At 36.7% G+C, this 19,055-nt stretch overlaps 1 gene segment (V, D, J or C); it reads right to left on the bottom strand.

Moving 5' to 3' along the window:
- LOC122815809 overlaps positions 1-19,055 on the bottom strand; it is a 673,198-nt gene that overhangs the window by 21,476 nt on the left and 632,667 nt on the right. The window contains 2 exon segments of the C gene segment in view: positions 14,335-14,658; positions 16,166-16,456. Coding sequence covers positions 14,335-14,658; positions 16,166-16,456 — 615 coding nt within the window.

Here is a 19,055-nt window from a genome sequence, read left to right as displayed (position 1 = left end):
CATGAAAAAATTATCGTCAGCACACCTGAAAGCACTCAAAAGAAACAATATCTAATGCTACATGTGCAACCACACACAGTGGATCCACAACAACCAAGCCCATAAGGCAAGCCAATACGTTACCCTGGACTCTAGTCAAAGGGGACATCATTGTATGACATAATGATGCCTCACTCACCTAGCTAAACAAGGAGAAAATAATGGTCAGTTGCCTAACAGAGGCCAGGATCCACCAAGTTATACATGCACTCAAGTTATTGTACAACAGGTACCAACATACCTCTTAAACCCTTAACTCAAGGAATCTGGATAAAGTTAAAAATAATGGTGGGATAAAGGCCCAACAATTGGGACAGATTTTAAATATTGCTCATATGAACTTGGAAAGTTGTTTGAATAAAAGTTATTATGTTAGTATGCATTTTCTGAAGGATATGAGGTCTGAAACTCAAATGCCTTCCATTATGTATTGACTCCAGTCCTCAGTGATTTGCTAGTAGACCACAACTTTTATGAGGGTCAGACCAAAAATATGAAGCAAAAATCAGGACATTCTTGGAAAATCTGGACAGTCAAGAGGTATAGGTACCAGTATGATTCAGTCATAGTCCATGTTGTTGTAAGTGATCTGAGATGTACCTCCCTAGAGTATATGAAGTGAGTTATCAGGGAACTCTTGGACTATGTGTCACAGGTTGGCATGTGACCAGTATTGAGCAGCATTCAACCATCATGAAGGATGATGCCACAATGCGAACATGGGATGACTGATTTTAATAGTTGTCTTAGTTTTTAGTGTCATTCTAAGGGGATACAATATGAATAAGGACAAAACGGTGCACATTGCCTACTTTTACCTAACTAAGGCATTTGATACAATACCCCACCTGAGCATTGTAAACAAACTTATGAAATTAGGTATAAACCCCTATATAGCTCACTGGATGGCAAGCTTGCTCACAGACAGGTCCAAGGAAGTTAGGATTGAAGAGACCACATCTACAAAGAGGCTGGTCACCAGTGATGGCCCCCAGGGCTTTGTGCTGGATCCATTCTCTTTGGCATCTACTTTTTAGAAGTGAAGCCCAATGTCCAGGGCCTATGGCTTACCAAGTTTGTAGATGACTCCAAGCTAAGAGCAGTCATAGAAACTCATCAAAGTACTAACTAACAGAAAAATGACTGTTGACAAAGACACAGCTTAAAACTCAGTGCTAAGAAATTCATAATGGTACCTTTTGGGAAGTTGGTCACCCAGGAAAACTAGCTCATTGATAAAAACCTAACTATCGATACAGAAGTCAGGGATTTTTGGACTCATATAAATAGCAATCTGGCTTTCAACCAACATGTGCTAAGGTTGCAAGAAAATCAATCTGTTTCACTCAACTTATAAATAAAGGTATGGCACTGGGTCCAGGGAAGTCATCATGCCACTGTACTCAGCTATTGTCAGAACTATCATTGAGTATACCTCCCCTTTCTGTATGCACCTGATCAGGCACATGCAAAAACTAGAATATCCACAGAGATTTTTCATAAAAAGAACTCAGGGCATAAACACAATGTCCTATGCAGACTGCCTCAAAGCCCTGTCTCCATTCTCTGCTTCTTACAGACTGCTGAGAAGAGATTTGTGCCTGGCATACAAGGCATCCTTGGATTCCACTCTGACGGACTTTTTGCATAGCTGCAAAATGAACAGCACCAGAACTACTAGATCTATGGATTTATAATTTGCCTGTGACTTAAACAGGACATGTTGAACAGACAGGTATGTAACTCAGAGAATCTATATTCTCTGAAATACACTTCCAGTCCCTGTGAAGCAGAGTACTTCTTAACCCTATTCAAGCGCAACCTGACCCAGTGGATGGGAAATCTTAAATTCACCCCTCGTCTGACACCTATGTCTTTGATGGACAGAGGCAAATGTTTAATCATGCTCTAACTAACAAATACCTCTTAAACTAACCTCTAAGGTGCAATAACTCATGGGATACATTTGGGTTGCGTGGCTAGGCTTATAAAGGCCCCAGTGGTTGTTAGCAGAGTAAATACCTATGAACCTATAAGAATGAATGTTGATGTAAACCTGATGCTCTAATTTTGTAAATTAATTAGAGTAATATTTAAAAAATATCAGATTTTTGGACTTTATCACCACCACCACCCCATTATTTTTAGTGTTGTCTAAAATTTTTGAGCAAAACCTTTGAGAGATATTCTGCAGTATAACAATTCAAATGGAGTGATATCAAAAATTACTTGAGGAAAATTCCATTTCCAAGGCAATCTGATCATCTGAACAGTGTTAAAATATGTTTAAGACTAAAGATTACAAAAACTAAAAGCTAGGGTTAAAAAATTTGAATTTAAGAAAGGATTTATAAATATTATGCAAAGGGATCATAACTGATGTAAAAAACTCAAACTTCACTATTGGAACATTTTCTACAATGACTGCTCATGGTATGCTTAGGATATGGTTCATAAGATGTGTACATTTTCAGGGCTGGATTCTGAGTCCTTCTTTTCTAATAATAGGCTTCTTATGTATTTTATGGTAAAACAACTGAAGAGTGGTTATGTGCTGTCACATTAAGGTACTGAGTGTAAAAGATATGATTCATGTGTTGCTGGTATATTAGTATTTCTTGAGTTTGCTTTATAAGTGGCACTTTGCTTTGAGGTGAGACACAACTTGGAGAAGATAGAAAAGGTGATTTTTTTTTATTTACTAAAATGTTCCCACTTCTGTGAATTTGTGTATTCTTGAATGGAATACATATAGAAGTCAATGAAGTGAGGGCAGACTCTCCATATCAAGAGATGTTAGGGGAAGTAACCTCCAGTAATAATGAAAATTAATCCCGTGTTCTACATGATTTTCTTCTGTCATTTGTTAATGGCATGCTATGTTTAGGTTTAACAGATACATAAGACATAATGTTTTGCTATTTATCACATTTTACATAAAATGCATGATCCAGGTCACATAAAAACACATTTTACAGATGTATAAAACTTGTGAATGTCAATCATTAGCATGATGATGCATTTGAAATAACACCAGAATTGCTGAAAGCAAGAAACAAAAAGCAAACAAACAAACAAAAACACATATCAAAACAAGAAGTAGCAATATCTTTGCCTAATGGTTCCACCTTGCTTTATGTTTTTTCTCTACAAATCTACTTAACCATGGTATACACTGATGTTTATGATAAAGGAGCCTCAGATGAGCTTTGCTTGGTAAAATAATAATTTCATTCACTTCTGTACACAAATTTAGTGTATAATTAATAGTGTACCATAACTGTATTAGTATATTGTACCTCTCTTATTTATTTTACTGCTTTCTTTATTATTTATTTATTTGCCTTCATTTACTGGGAGAGTCCATCTGGGAGAAGTCCCTTTTTAGTGGAGTCCCATGGATAAAATGCTTCACATTACAAGTACTTGACTGAACTAACAGTAAGAATGTACTAGATAACAGTCAGGATGACATCACTTAGCAGATGAGCACCATGCTACGTGCATTATATATCATTTGCAGCATGTTATGTTTAGACAGGTCCATTGAAGTCCCATCTACTATATAGAACTCCCTCAGATCAGTAGAACATTCAGTAGTATTTCTATACTGGGTATATATACTTCCACTGTAATTTTAGCACACAGCAAATATGGTATATGCATATTTTATCCAGACAGTCAAAAGTTCACTTGAGTTCTGCACCAGGAGATTATTATAATAAAGGTATAAGAATGTTGTTTACTTTTATAAAATTATAAGAATGTTGTGATATTTGTGTGATTTGACTGCATGAGGAGGGAATTATTAATGGGGGTGGTACAAGTGCAGGACTGTTTTATTGACAGGCATCATTTTACTGAGATTGTAAATTATATATTTGCTAAGATTTAGAATGAGAATGGGTCTTAGTAATGAGGCTGTTATTTTTAAATATATCACTTATACTTGGAGGTATTAATCAAGATGTTAAACATGAGTCAAAATTCATTTTAAGACCTGCCATACCAGGTTACAAAAATTGGAATATGCTGATAATAACTGACCAGCCATGAGTAAGAAGTCATTACATTTTACTCTGAAGAAGCCTCTTTTAAAAATAAGCAACATTCTAATCACTTTTGTCAGGTGAAGCTGCCTGTATCCTATAAGCAAACAACAGTATAAGGAAGTATACAATCGTCAGGAAAATGTAAGATACCCGAATGATGTGATGATATTGAGAATCACATTATTGTGTTTAATAACCACACAAAAATTAAAATGTCAATATTGTTATTCTTGCGAGAAAGGAGCCTTTGTTAGCAATTTGTCACTTCAGGTTTTTCTTTTATTATACAATAATGTTATTAACTGAAGAAACCGGAAACACTAACTTTCACTTTGTACTTTGACTCAATCCTAAAAAAATATTTTATTGCACAGCAATTTGTAAACTATCAAACCGTTTTGATTCAATGCGTAATTATTTGCAGATATGAAAGATCTCCAGTTTGGAGGTATTGTAATATATTTTGTTATTTAAGGAACATACATCTTGTTTCAAATTAATGTATTTAAAGAATCATAGAATTACATTCTACTCCATTTTTTGGCCTTTAAGACATTATTCTGAATTGAATTAAACAGTTCTACATTAAGTACACATGCCAGTTATTTTTCACCAAATTCCATATAGTGGAATTCCTAGTTACAATTTCTTTAAGCAGCCTTTTTGTGTTAACCACCTCAAAAGGTAATACTAATCTTGTAGTATTGTACCTGTTCTTTGGTGCTCCTTGAAATATTAATCAGGGAATTTGGGGGGAATCTGATTTGTTAAATGAAGCTGTAGCTGGAAAAGGCCCAGCATGATCAGTTCCCATACCTGATTAACAAATAAATAAATAAAAAAAACACTGTAATTACATGTAGGAGAATAGCAATGCCTTGCTGAACAGGAGCCTTTTTTGAGAAATGGAGACTGCTAAATTTCTTCCTGTAACATTATCTGTAGATGGCATGGATTTTAGCAGTTAAAGTTAAATTTCATTCAGCAGAAATAAAAAAACTTGATTTGCTTTAGTTTCTGATTGCAAATTAGTTAAAGTTGTACTTAGTTTAAAATAAGTTGCTAATAAATCATAGTACTGAGGCATCAACAGATCAGACGATTAAAGGTTCTGTTCTAACACCAATTTTTCAACCTTTAAGTCATAACTCTAAATCAGTGCAGTGCTTAGGATAGAAGCAAGGCATGTCAGTAGCAAAGAGAAGAACTTTGTTGATGCAGACTGAAGGTGTTAGAACATATGTTTGGGTGGGCAAGCTGCAAAGGAGCACTCTAATAAACACAACAGGAGTAGAAGAAAGAAATACAATTATTGTTTTTGTAAGCAGAATAACTACTGTCTTAAATCTCCCAGGTTGTGCGCTTTGTGACAGTGGAGATGAAATCAGAGAAACAGAATATGAGTTTAAGATAGGTAAATATCAGTTTGAACAAAATGATTTGTTCAGTGGGTGACCCAGTAAGTGGGTCTGTAGCCATTTCAATTGAATGAGCTGAAGAGGTGCCTGACTGAATTCATATTTTGACATTTTTGTTTGAGGTGATTCCTGTTACTGTTACCTGTACTTTGACATTATGGAGCCGATACATAACTGAGTGACAATTCATGAGGTAAAGAGGGAATTGGAGATGACTGAAGAAGGTACCATGATCAATAATATAGATAAGAGCCAGTGTTTCTTGAATGGCTACAATAGGATATATGGCAGGAAGAAAGGGGGGATGCAGAAGGATATAAAATACACTGGATTGCCAGAGAAGAGAAGAGAAGAGAAGAGAAGAGAAGAGAAGAGAAGAGAAGAGAAGAGAAGAGAAAGGAAGGAATGGAGTGCAACTGTCCATCCACTGTAAGTTCTGTACTCAAACAGACATGAGAAATGAATATTAGGTTGCTCAGATGACCATATAGGATTTCTCAGTTAGGCAGTTTGAATACTAGGAAGGTCCAAAACCAAAACTGTATTTATCCTGTTTTTGAATAAACATATTGAGATTAGCCATAAAGGCTGTAGTAGTGCATCCATAAATATGACTCCATGAGCTGAGGGCTGTACAGAATATAATCAGTATCTTTGTAAACCTGTTGATGAATTCACTGAGAGTTTGATAACTATGATGTACTATGAGGATGGAGAAATCCAGTAAATGAATATTTGGACATCATACAGTAATCTTTATGTCACACCAGAATGAGGAGAGGCAGATGTGACATTATACCTGAGAATGTCTTCTGAGAAGCTAGAAAACTGAATGTGGATTATGCCGGGTATCATTTAATAGGTAGGGAAAAGAAGCAAAACAGGATACCTTAATTGATATGTACATTCATGTTTCAACCTAAGATCATTCCTTTTATACCAAAACTCAAAGCGAAAATACACAGACTGGTAAAAACAAAAAGAGCAGTATGGTGCACAGGTCTCCACAAATACACTATTTTATTGAGCGCTTTTGTCAGCTGTCAACATTCTGAAGAAGTCTTTGGCTTAATAGCTGATGAAAGTGCTCAATAAAATACTGTATTTGTGGACACCTGTAAGCCATACTGCTCTTTTTTAACTGGTCTGATCTCCAGTGATTTGTAGTGATGAGATCAGGAAAATATTTCACCCTGAGGTAATAACTTCAAAGATGAGACAGTGGCTCTTACAAGGACAAACAGAATGGATATTTTTGTGTGTATGTGCAAAGTGTACACCTAAGCATATATAGGTCTGTGTGTGTGTGTGTGTGTGTGTGTGTGTGTGTGTGTGTGTGTGTGTGTGTGTGTGTGTGTGTGTGTGTGTAAAACAGCAGACCAAAAATACGAGTCAAAAGTCTGGTCATTCTTCGAAAACCTGGGCAGTTGAGAGATATAGGTACCAGCATGATTCAGCTTGATAAGAGGAATCAAAGTAAAAATAAAAGAATGAAAAGAAAGGAGAGGCTGATAAATTTAATATTGACTAAATCTGAATCAGTAAGAGTTTAGCAAAAAAAAAAAAAGGAATCTTCTGGTGAGAAATACAGGAAGACATGTCAAGTGTTACAGCCCAGACTACAACATTTCATTATAACTTGAATCTAACTTGGTACTGGATTTTAGCAGTTAAACTTAATTTCATTCAGTAGAGGAAACCTTGGTTTGCTAAGGTTTCTGGGTATGAATTAACTAAGTTTCATTTAGACTGAAATAATTTAGCACTGTATCAAATGTAGTAATGAAGTATTATCACATTCCTGACTAACTGACTGGGGAGAGGTGGGGCATCTATAAGAAATCTGTAAAACTACATATTCACCCCTGGTTTAGCACTCATGTTACTCATGGATAGGGACAACAAGTAAATATCTCAACATTCCCTTGTTCTGCTCACCTCTGGTTTGTTCATACATATAAGGGCTAAAAACTCCCCTGGAAATGTAAGGCTATCCTTCATAAGATAATTACAGATCAGTAGCCTAGTAAGTACTTGTGAAATTATGAATCCCACATTTTCCTTTGGAGGTGTTATCAGTGATATTGACAAACTGACTATTAATCAAGATAAGTAGAACGTTTGCAACAACAGGGAGCCAGCTCACTAAAGGACACATCTCTCCCAATGTTACAGCCGACAATATTAGGAATGGGTCTTCAGCACCACAGTTACTGCCTTGACATTCTTTTGCTCTATTTTTCTTAACCTCAGAATAGGTTAAATCTTTATATTAATTACACAGTCATATAAGGGAAATATATATTAACACAAGTGAAATGGGAGAGGTTAACTCCCTCACAACTTACATTATCCCCTTATAATAGTTAATTTATATCTGCTTACAGTTCATAGGATGAATTGTTGTAATGGGTAGTTTTACATGTAAATCCTCATAATTTTATGACAATGACATTCACAGAGAGAACAATATGACCAGCCATATGCATTAGATTTGTAGTCTTTAACCAAATACCCTTGGAATTTCTTGGACATTAAATTACTTCACAGACTAGCAACACCAGCTACAAAGGTAATCACCATAGCATGAATGGCTGTGTTGACAAGCCACACTGTTCATGCTGTAAAAATCAAAATTATGACTCATCTAATGTCTGGATGAAAACAGGTCTGGTACAGCTGATTATTATGCATTTCTTCAGTGCATCTGTGTTCTTCAATGAAAGATGCCAAACTAAACCACCAGTAATAATAATAATGCATTTCAATAAGAAAGTAGCTGTAGCATGTTGTGGTTTCAGCTCACAGGGTCATGATGCAGAATGAGCTAGTGTTGTCCCTTTGAAATTCTGGGCATAAATAAGATTGTTAAGAAATTATTTGCAGTACATTTCCCTTTGTAAAACTGAAAATCATGAACATGATTCTCAGAACAGCTTGAACTTAAGAACATATAGTGGTGATATATACTTATTTCAAGAATGGTATCTCAGAGAGCTCACCCTACTCACTGATACCATGAACTTCTATAGATCCTCTCAGATGAATAGCCTAGTAAGTATCTATGATTTAATATAGCAATCCAAGAGTTAGCATTTCTAAATATCAATGATATACAGACATTGAAGCATTCATGTAAAAACATTTTAAAAATGTAACAGTGAGGTTTGGAATTTGACTTTTTTGTCAGAATTGCAGTAGATTTTTTAAAGTATTGGGGCTAATGGTAATTTTTTGTACTTCCAATTGTTAGTTAGCAGTCAAAATTGCAGACATAGACTTCAAGAAATAAAAACATGTAGCAGACAAAAAGACCACACTGATTACCTGCTCTTCTATTGTTCATTTTTTATTACTTCATAAAGAAAAAAATGAAAAGTACACATACGTCATGACAGGCATATACAATACAAACAGACAAACACAAAGACACATTAAACAAATACAGTGTGCCAGAACTAAGTTCTTCACATATTCCACATTCTTGATTATACCCCTTCATTGCTGTGATAAGAACAACAGGAATGTTGTCTTCATTTGTAGTGTTTCCTCTTTCCATGCATGACACATAATACTTAAATCTACATTAAACAAGCAATGCTGAAGACAAGACAAGACATCTTCCAAAGCTGGACTCCGACAAAAGCTCAGATCAGTGGGACATTGGAATTTTTCCACAGAAGTGTATTTGCAGCGACTAGACAACTCCACCTCATTTCTCTACAGGTAACAGAACAAAGGGATTAGTTTTAGCTGTGGAATTCCCTTTCATGCATAGGTGGAAGACAATGTAATAACTTCCCAGCTAATTTTTAGCAAAACACAGACAGCACAAGTTTTACTTATAGTACAGTAATGCTCTTGAAAAATTATAATACAGTACACAAAGCTGACTGGCTTGACTTCTTAATGTAATAATATGTGGGAAACCAAGCAGTAAACAGCTTAAAAGAAGAACTCAAAATACCGTTTCATTTAAAACACCATTAAATCCAAAATATTTCTGAATTTTTCTTTTAACTTATTACTAGCTGTTCAAACATCCATTTACTAAACTGCTTGAACTAATAAGGATCAAGTAGGCCATGCAGGAACCAGACTTCAATATCCCTAGTAACCCCCCCTGTCTCAATGGGGCTACCAGGCAATCCCAAGCAAGATGAGAGATTTAATCTCTCGTAACATGTTCTAAGTTTGCCCTGGGAACATCTCATATTAGAATTTCTTGAGTACACCTTCAACAGAAGGCACACAAGGGACATCCTCACTGAGCTTCCAAACAACCCCAACTAATTCCACTGAAATAGTAGACGTGATTCTGCTGTGAGCTCTTATTGGACTTCTGTGAATATCAGTTTATTTTTACTTTACTCATTTGTTAATCATATAGCTTACTAGGCACACTTTTCTTTACCAGAATGAACTGAGAGCATTGACTGGTTACGTAGCTTGATGAAAGTCACAAAGTATGTACATGGAGGGTACGGGAATCAAACCCTAGACTACAGGATAAAACCAATTATCAGCTCATAGACTTAACCATCTGTGCCAAATTGCAGATATCAGTAATGGAACTATTATTGACAGTATTAATGGGACTATTAGTAATAGTGATCCAAAAAAACGTATGTGAAGGGACCCTGCTTTTAACTCACTTCAGCACCAATCAATACAATGTTGGTAGTACTGTTTCCATGGATTCTATCCACCAGTCAGTGTCTTGAACTCATCATCCCTTACTCATGAACACTACCATTGCCACTGCATGGGAACTGGGTCCTGAGAATGCAAAGTGCCAATGGTAATCAACACCTGCAAAGTGATGATTGGTTGGGGGGTCAGCTATGCTCCCAGCCAAGTGGCAGGCAGAATTAGACAAGAGTAGGACAGGCTATATCCTTGCAGTGGATCTTTTAAGAATGTAGACCTTTATATAAATGCTTGAACATAAAAAATACAATATGTGCTTCAATAAAAATGTAAGCTCTTAATGGGTGGAAACATATATGCCCACCATTTTGAGTAAAATGATTTATAGTGGTGCAACAGTTAGGACAGACAATTCTACCCTCAAGCCTAGTTCTTCTTTTTGGTTTCTGGTTGGTATGCTTTCTTTGTGGAGTCTGCATGCACTCCATTTGTCTGTGTGGATATTCACTGGGCTCTCCAGTTTCTTCTAACACACAAAGTCCTACAACTTGCCAACAGATAAACTGGTAATCCTCTAACTTGCTCACAGGTATATGTGTAGTGTATGTGGGAATGGAAATATTGGCATTGCACACCGGACTGGCATCCCACCCAGCACTGGTTTTCTTCCTTTGACACCTTGCAGGATAGGTCTGACTACCCTACAGCACTGGAAAGGATGACACAATATCAGATCACAAAAAGTAAAATGAATAATTCCAATACCAAATGTACTATAACTGAAACACCTGATGTTCATAAGGGTCATTTGCATATATCCCTTGTGCCTCTGTCACAGGAGGTTTGGGAGGTCACTCATTGGAAGTTCTAACTTGGCTGGAGTTTTAATTTAGTTTTTACTGATTGTTTTTTCAGTGTGACCTTCTCACTCTTTGTTTTAATGCCAAAGGTACTAGAAAATGCACTTAATGTTCCCTGGGTCCTTTTTAATCTTAACTGTTGTTTTGCATAGTTGCATCTCTTATTTACAGAATAAACTCTAAGAGTTTATCAACTTTATCATACTATGGCCTTTAAACTTTTTTTCTTTGTGAACATATGAAAAATCATATTTTGTGGATGTTATTTGTGCAAACAGCTACACATTTGGGACATTGTGAAATTCTACAAGCCCCCTGCCAAAATATATGGCAAAACTTGCATGCTATAATATTAACATAAAATAGACAAAGAAGCTTTTTGCTGAATTTCTGAATTTTCCAATTATCTTTGAAAAAAATAAACAAAAACATATTATTAATTCATTATGGAGTGGAATTCCCTAGAGTTACCAACTGTATATTAATCTATGTTTCATCCATGATTATCTTTATCTGCTAATATAGCAAGTTTATTTTTGTAACATTGCCAGAACTCAGTTTATATTAAAATGCTAAGTATGAAAATCTTGCTATAATATATTTGATCTATTAGGAATTGCTATATTTATTTAGGTGAGGTCTTTAGCTGGTTGATCAGCTTGTCAGAAACATATATTATGTTTAGAGGTGAAGACAACAGGGATGTTCAAGGAACTTTTCACTATGATCAACATCTTTTTCTTTGCTCTCTCCTCAGGACCTCACCCCTATTCTCTACCCTTTCATCATCAAATTCATCATTCATTTCATGGATAACAACACAGTGCTGCAAGATAGGTTGGAGTGCTGCAGCCCATTCATTCCTGTCTCTGATCCCCTCCTGGCCTCCATTCTTTAGGTGGTGAAGGTGGTAGACCAGCATGGTTTGCCTTGGAGTGACCTAGTGACCCCTCCCCTTTTCCCTTCTAAGCCTCTCCTCCTTGAGCCCATCACACTGTCTCCTGAGGAGAGAGGCAAATTCCATTCAGGTTCATAGAATGGCTACACTGTTGACAATGCAGGCTTGGGAGTCTAGACATCATTAAGTTATACCTAGTAGTCCCGCTAGGTGTCCCCTGTCTGGTGAATCATTGCCACTTCCCTCCCCCTAGCATAGGTGAACCAGCAGCAGACCCTCACTCCAATCTTCCTGGTACCTGAGCCACTACTCAAACTCAGGTCACCTGCGTAGTAGCCTGGCATTATCCCTCTGTGTTGTGGAGAAAGCTTGATTCATATCTTGTCATTCTATAGCAAGTGCTATTTTCACTGGTAAAAGTACAAAACTGCTGGTTATTATTTAGATTGCTACTGATTTGTCCTAGTAAAGCAAATCACAATTATCATGGTTCACTAAACTGCTTCTTAATTTATGAAATTTGTATAGAATCAACTCTGATTTCAGTATATGATAAATATAATCACTAAGGTAATTTACTGAAAAGACAGTATAATGTTATTTACAATATTTTATTTATTACTTTGGATTTGCTTGCATAACGATCAGTTCAAAAGTCTGTCTAAAAGCCCATTGTAACACAGGACAGGAAGAAACATTATATGCAGGACTGAACATGTAAAACTAATGACAGGCTCCTTCCCTGCATCTCCCTTCCATTCTGTCTTCCTCTGCTGTATGTGTTTCATGTATTTCTTGCATACACAGTATAGGCTTTTTACCTAGAACATGCACGTATAACTTGGATATAGTATAATTACTTCCAGTTTTACATAGTGCAGGCAGGTAGAAGTCTGCACAAAAATTGTTTGATTGAAAAATAGTGGCCATGAAGATGTGCAAGACTGTGTTACAGAAGTTAGTGCGTGTTTATTCATGGGTTAGTGTTAGACTAGGATCTAGGTAAAGGGCTAGATTTAGCATTATGTTTCTCTGGTGTTGCGTGTGTGCTCTGTCTGTTTGTCCACTGTAGTGGTGCTGTAGGTGATAGGACTTTTAGTAACATAATGTGTAATTTTGGGGCATGAGAGTAATTACCTTCAGGAATATTTTTTATTTTTTTTATTTCGGCAAATGCATGATACACTCTTCTTAACGAACAAATGGGATAATGAACAGTAAAGGAGTCCCCAGATAAAATGACTTTCATGAAGGCTCAGAAACACCAAGGTGTTGATTTTATAGGAGAAACAACATAACTAGTGGGAAAGGAATTACTCACATTCATTTGAGTTAAGTGTTCCTGATCTATCTTTAAAGTGTATGACTATAAATATCTAGAAAATTCTCTAAGTCTGCTCATTGAGAAGCTTAATCTAGACTTCAGCAAAATATGAACACACTGGCTATTTGTTTTAAGCTGATTTCACAAACACACACACACACACACACACACACACACACACACACACGCGCACACACACACACACACACACACACACACACACACACACACACACACACACACACACACACACAGTACCTCTCAAACTCCAAGTATAAGACAGCTGGATAAATAATGGGGGCAAAGGCCCAAAATCAGGGACACATTTTATATATTTCTCTTTTAAACCAGAAAGTTGACAGAATTATGGGTTTTGTGTTAACAAAGATTGTCTAAAGGATACAAAATCTGAAACTCAAGGCTTGTCATTATTTAGGGATTCAGTCCTTGATGGAACCCTCCCCCTTCTCTCTCTCTCACACACACACACACACACACACACACACACACCAGAACACACACACACACACACGCACACACACACACACACACACACACACACACACACACACACACACACACACACACACACCAAACTGGAGTTTAAACTATTACAGAAACAAAATGAAATGGGAAATATATTATAATTGAGAACATTGTTCTAAGTATTCAGCATTACAGCTTTGCTATTAAATGCAGTGAGCTAAAAATGTATTCTAGGTTTGAATCTCACTAGCACCTTTTTCCATATTTTAAAATCCTAAACAGGTCACTTTCCAAGACTGTTCAGTAATGTTGCACATAAAAGTGGGTTTAAAGTAGATAAATGCTAACTTTAAGAACTTTATAATTTTACATTTTATACTAAAACACTGGCAGTAAATAAAGTTAATGTTGCTTTCCAGGTACTTCCTGCCTTTATAGAATATAGGACTGGATGCACAAAATGGATACTGTCTGTAATATGAATCCTATATGATAATTTGAAACTTTACTTCTAAATCTTAGCAGTTGTAGTCTAGATAATTCATTATAGCATAAATAAGCATTTTGCTGCATGTGTTGCTCTTATTTGACATAGAAAAATTCTTACCTGTGCATGAACTGATTTTTTTTTCAACTGATTGTTTAGAATGTGTAGCTAAGCACTTATACTCCATCCCATTGCTCCACTCCTCTGGAACAATCTTTAATTTGCTAGAAGTGTGGAAGGAGCAGTTATATACTTCTGTTACATTTCCAATGGTGATGAAGTCTGTCACAGTTGAAGTGCCTTTAAACCATGCCACTTCTATGTCTTCTGGTGCAAAGTCTGACAAGTCGCAAAATAAGTACATATTTTTTGGATCATCTGGTTCACAAGATGCCATATATAACTCTATCTTTGGATTTTTGTTTGGACAATCTTCCTTGCATTCTGAACAGAAAAGATAGAACATGGTGACAGTTGTACTGTATTTTTTACTTTATTTGTAACCTATTTCCTCGACTATGAAATGCATACTAATACTATTAACATCCTATGTAGGGCACATCCTTGGGAAAATGAAATTTAACATCTTTTGTAGTTTAAATGGTACACTTTGTGCATCCTAGAGGAATACTGAGCCATTAAACAAACTAAAATTAAACAACAGGTTAGCTATTAAAAACAGTAACGCTCATCTTTACATTTCTCTGAAAGTATTTGTGACTTCTGTTTTCTTTGGGTTGAAGTTTTCACTCTACTTTTTTAATTGACATCACTATCTGTAAGGAATGAAAAAAAAACACAACTTTCATAGCAGCCTCATTGATGATGGGATTTATAAAGAAAGAATATGTTTGCTTCTGCATCTTTGTTCAACAGCAGTTAGAGTATCATTGTTTTCAAAGGAAAACAATTTTGACAATATAATGACAGAACATAACCTAGATGTAATATCAAGGTTCTATGGTATAATGATTATCACTCAGGATTTTGAATTCAGTGATCTGAGTTTAACCCTATGGAACCTGTTGTTTTAATATGGCAGTTCATGGGTAGATACTAAGCATGGGGTCCGGGAAACCACTAGGAAGCCTAATCCAATTTGCCAGAGCACCATCTGGTTAAGTGACTTGTTAATAATTACACAATAAGCAAATGGAGGCACAGGGAATCAAACCCTTGACTACAGGTAGCAGCTCATTAACATCTTGCAGCCTTAATGTTCTGTGTTAGTTGCCCGACTAGTTAGTGAAGAGGATTAAGCCTGTGAGCAGTTAATGATTTACTTCCTGTAATCCAGGGCTGGATAACCTCCACCTCCATTTACCTACTGCCTGTCTCTGAGCAATTCACTTAAACAAACAGAGCTCTAGGTCATTTGGAAAATTGGGCTAGGCTTTTCATTGGTCTGCTCAGTTGCATTACTATGAACCTATAAAAATAGTTTAAGAAGCACAACAGAAAATATCTGATATATAAAATGCAACAAAAGACTAATGTTAAAAGAGTATATATCTTACAGTACGTAGCAGTTTGTAGATATTCATTAAATAGTAAGATATGAGAAAAGCTTACATAGTTTGAATTGTGACACAAACTCTGACCCAGTTCTCTTGATAATGGATATTGTCTGAATATGTTATAGCTGTAGTGGGACACAAATGACAAATGCTCAACAGCTCAAATATCCAAGCCCAAAAGTCTAAAACATTTCAGTCCCAAATGATATAAATTCCAAATGCATGCAATATATATATATATATATATATATATATATATATATATATATATATACATGCATGTATAGGTCTGCAAGCCTAAAAATGAATATATGTACTTATATGCATATATACTGATATACTGACATATTAATAAAATTTGCGAGCAATAGTACAGAAATATTTCATTACATTCTCTCACTGATAAAGTTAGCAAACAATAGTTCAATATGTACCTTCTCGTTTTTTCACTTGTTTATTCAGTGACCCAAAATGACATTCATATGATCCAGCTTTCCAGTCATCTGACTTAAGGTTTAAAACAGAGCTGAGTGAGTATCGACCATTGCTGTACACTTCAGGGTATTGTGTCACACCACTAGAGATTTGAGATGATCCGAGAAACCACTGGATATTATCTGAAGGGCTGTCTGCAGTTACAAAACAACCTATCTTCAAAGGATCTTGGGATGCCTCTGCATCACAGCAGGGGCTTACTGGATACACAGAAGGTCCACTAGGAGTTGCTGAAAAGTTGAAAGGGACAGAAAGAAAAAAAAAAAACATGATGCAGATTTTGATTTACGATTAAGAATGTATTTATGCGTTGTATACCATCAGATTTCTACAGTCCATTTTTCACAAATATGTAAACATTTGGTACAGATGAGCTAGTGAATGCAGGTTTGATCAAAAATGTCCACAAAGATTTCATTTTAATTTCCTTTCATAAATTTCCCAGCATATTTAAATCCCTCTGTAGATTCACACTCTTATCACACTACCTTTAAAAAGTGCAGTCCAGAGTTTTACCATCCTGCCTTTGTAGTATATTTTCCTGATGTTAAGCTTTAAGTATTCATTCTTTTATCAGTTACCACCTCCTTCTGTTGTAATTTTGGCTCAGGTGTATAAGGACACTTACCTACCCCCAAGTGATGGTATACAACGAATTCATAAAATGTGTGTGTGTGTGTGTGTGTGTGTGTGTGTGTGTGTGTGTGTGTGTGTGTTTGTGTGTGTGTGTGTGTGTGTGTGTGCGTGTGTGTATCTATCTATATAGTTTTATTCTTTTGCTGGGAACTCCACTAGAAGCAACAGGTCTTGTTTGCTGATGCAGCCTATAGCACTTTGTGGTGAAATGTCTTGCTCAGAGTTAAACTGTTTTCAAGGGAGAGGCAAATTATGTCAAATTCAGGGCTACAGCAAGGAGCTATTCGTAGATTTAATCCTCTCAGCTAAGCTTGCTATAATTGAAATTACTTAATTAGGTACCAGTATAATCCTTGAACCTTCTTTTGTATCTGGCTAAGGAGTAACAAACCATAGCTGCAACAGAAGCAGCCCTGTTCATGATTAGGCAATTTATTTTGTGAAAAACAATGACATGTACATCTTATTTCTTTTTCACTTTGGGGTAATATAGAATATTCACATTTTGCTGATAGTATTGACTGTTGTTATCATTGCACTAAAATCTCTAATTACAATCTGCATACATATGAATAAGAAGCACATCATATCTCACAACTAGTCGAATATCATATCTGTCATATTACCATTATCTCATTATGTCTACACTTATATCCCTTCATAGGCACCCTACAAATCTAGTAGTTGCAAGGCCTTCTGATGAGGGAATGGACCAAAAAGTGTTATGATTTTAATGATGGAGAGGGAAGTGACTCCATGGTTAAGTTTTCGGTCTTACAGTTCTGGTGTCCGTGATTAATCTGGGCCTTCTATCACAGTATATATGGAGGCTGACCATTCTCCCTGTGTCTGTGTTGGCTTCCTCTGAGTGCATCTGATTCCTCCTACCTCCCAAAAATGTGATGATTCATTGGCTACTACTCTAAGTTGTCCATATTTATCTATCTATATATCTATCTGTCTATGTATGTACAGCCGAAAGAATATGAAGGAACTAAACCCACACATAAGGCTGCTGTTTAATCTTAGCCTTACTACAGGATACGTACCCAAAGAGTGGCGTACGGCAACTGTGGTCCCACTTCACAAAGGCGGTGCTTCTATGAACCCTGGAAATTACCGCCCCATAAGCTTGACGAGCCTGGTCTGCAAAGCTATGGAGAGGATCATTATGGAACTCATAAACAAAGACATTGGGGACCTACAGATATTGGATCCTACCCAATTTGGCTTTGTCAAGGGCAGATCCTGCCTTTTGAACTTGGTCAACTTTTTTGAAACAGTCACTAAGGCCATTGATGAGGGTAAGGCAGCTCACACAGCCTACCTTGACCTTGCAAAAGCCTTTGACACAATACCCCACTCGGGCATCATAGACAAACTCACCAGCTTAAATGTAAACCCATATGTCACAAGATGGGTTGTAAACTGGCTCAAGGACAGAACCCACAGGGTCAGAGTTGCTGGAGCTATGTCAGACTCTAAGCCAGTCACAAGTGGTGTCCCACAGGGCTCAGTCCTGGGACCCCTCTTGTTCGGCATTTATTTTTCCGAGGTACAGGCAAACATAGGAGGATTGTGGCTGACAAAGTTCGCAGATGACTGCAAACTGGGTGCCATAATTGATACTCCAGTGGACACAGACATCCTTCAGAGAGGCCTCATAGAAACAGATAATTGGTGCCAGAGCCATGGCCTTAAGCTGAACGCCAAAAAATGTATAGTCATACCCTTTGGGAAAAACAAGGTACCCACAAATTACCACATAGGTGGTAATCCATTAAGTACAGAAGAGGTAATCAGGGACCTAGGGACCCAGGTTGACAGTAACCTCTCATTTGACACTCACATTGCCAAAGTGGTTAGGAAGACCTTCTATATTGCCCACCTTATCATGAAGGGTTTCACATCTAGATCAAGAGAGGTCATTGTGCCCCTGTACTCTTCTCTTATCAGGCCAATGATTGAGTACAATGCCCCATTTGGGATGTATCTTACCCGACACCTGCAGCAGTTGGAAAGACCCCAAAAGTTCCTCACCAAGAGGATAAAGGGTCTTAAACATATGTCATATGCTGCCCAACTGAAAAAACTCCAGCTCTATTCAGTCGCATACTGCCTACTCAGAGGTGATCTGTGCCTGACGTACAAGGCCATGTCCAATCTGGAATTAATGGACACGCTCCACCTCAG

The sequence above is a fragment of the Protopterus annectens genome, chromosome 11.part0 (assembly GCF_019279795.1).
Source record: "Protopterus annectens isolate FY-2018-M chromosome 11.part0, PAN1.0, whole genome shotgun sequence".
NCBI lineage: Eukaryota > Metazoa > Chordata > Ceratodontiformes > Protopteridae > Protopterus > Protopterus annectens.
Note: the sequence above shows the minus strand (reverse complement) of the source record. Positions and strands in the feature narration are given on the sequence as shown.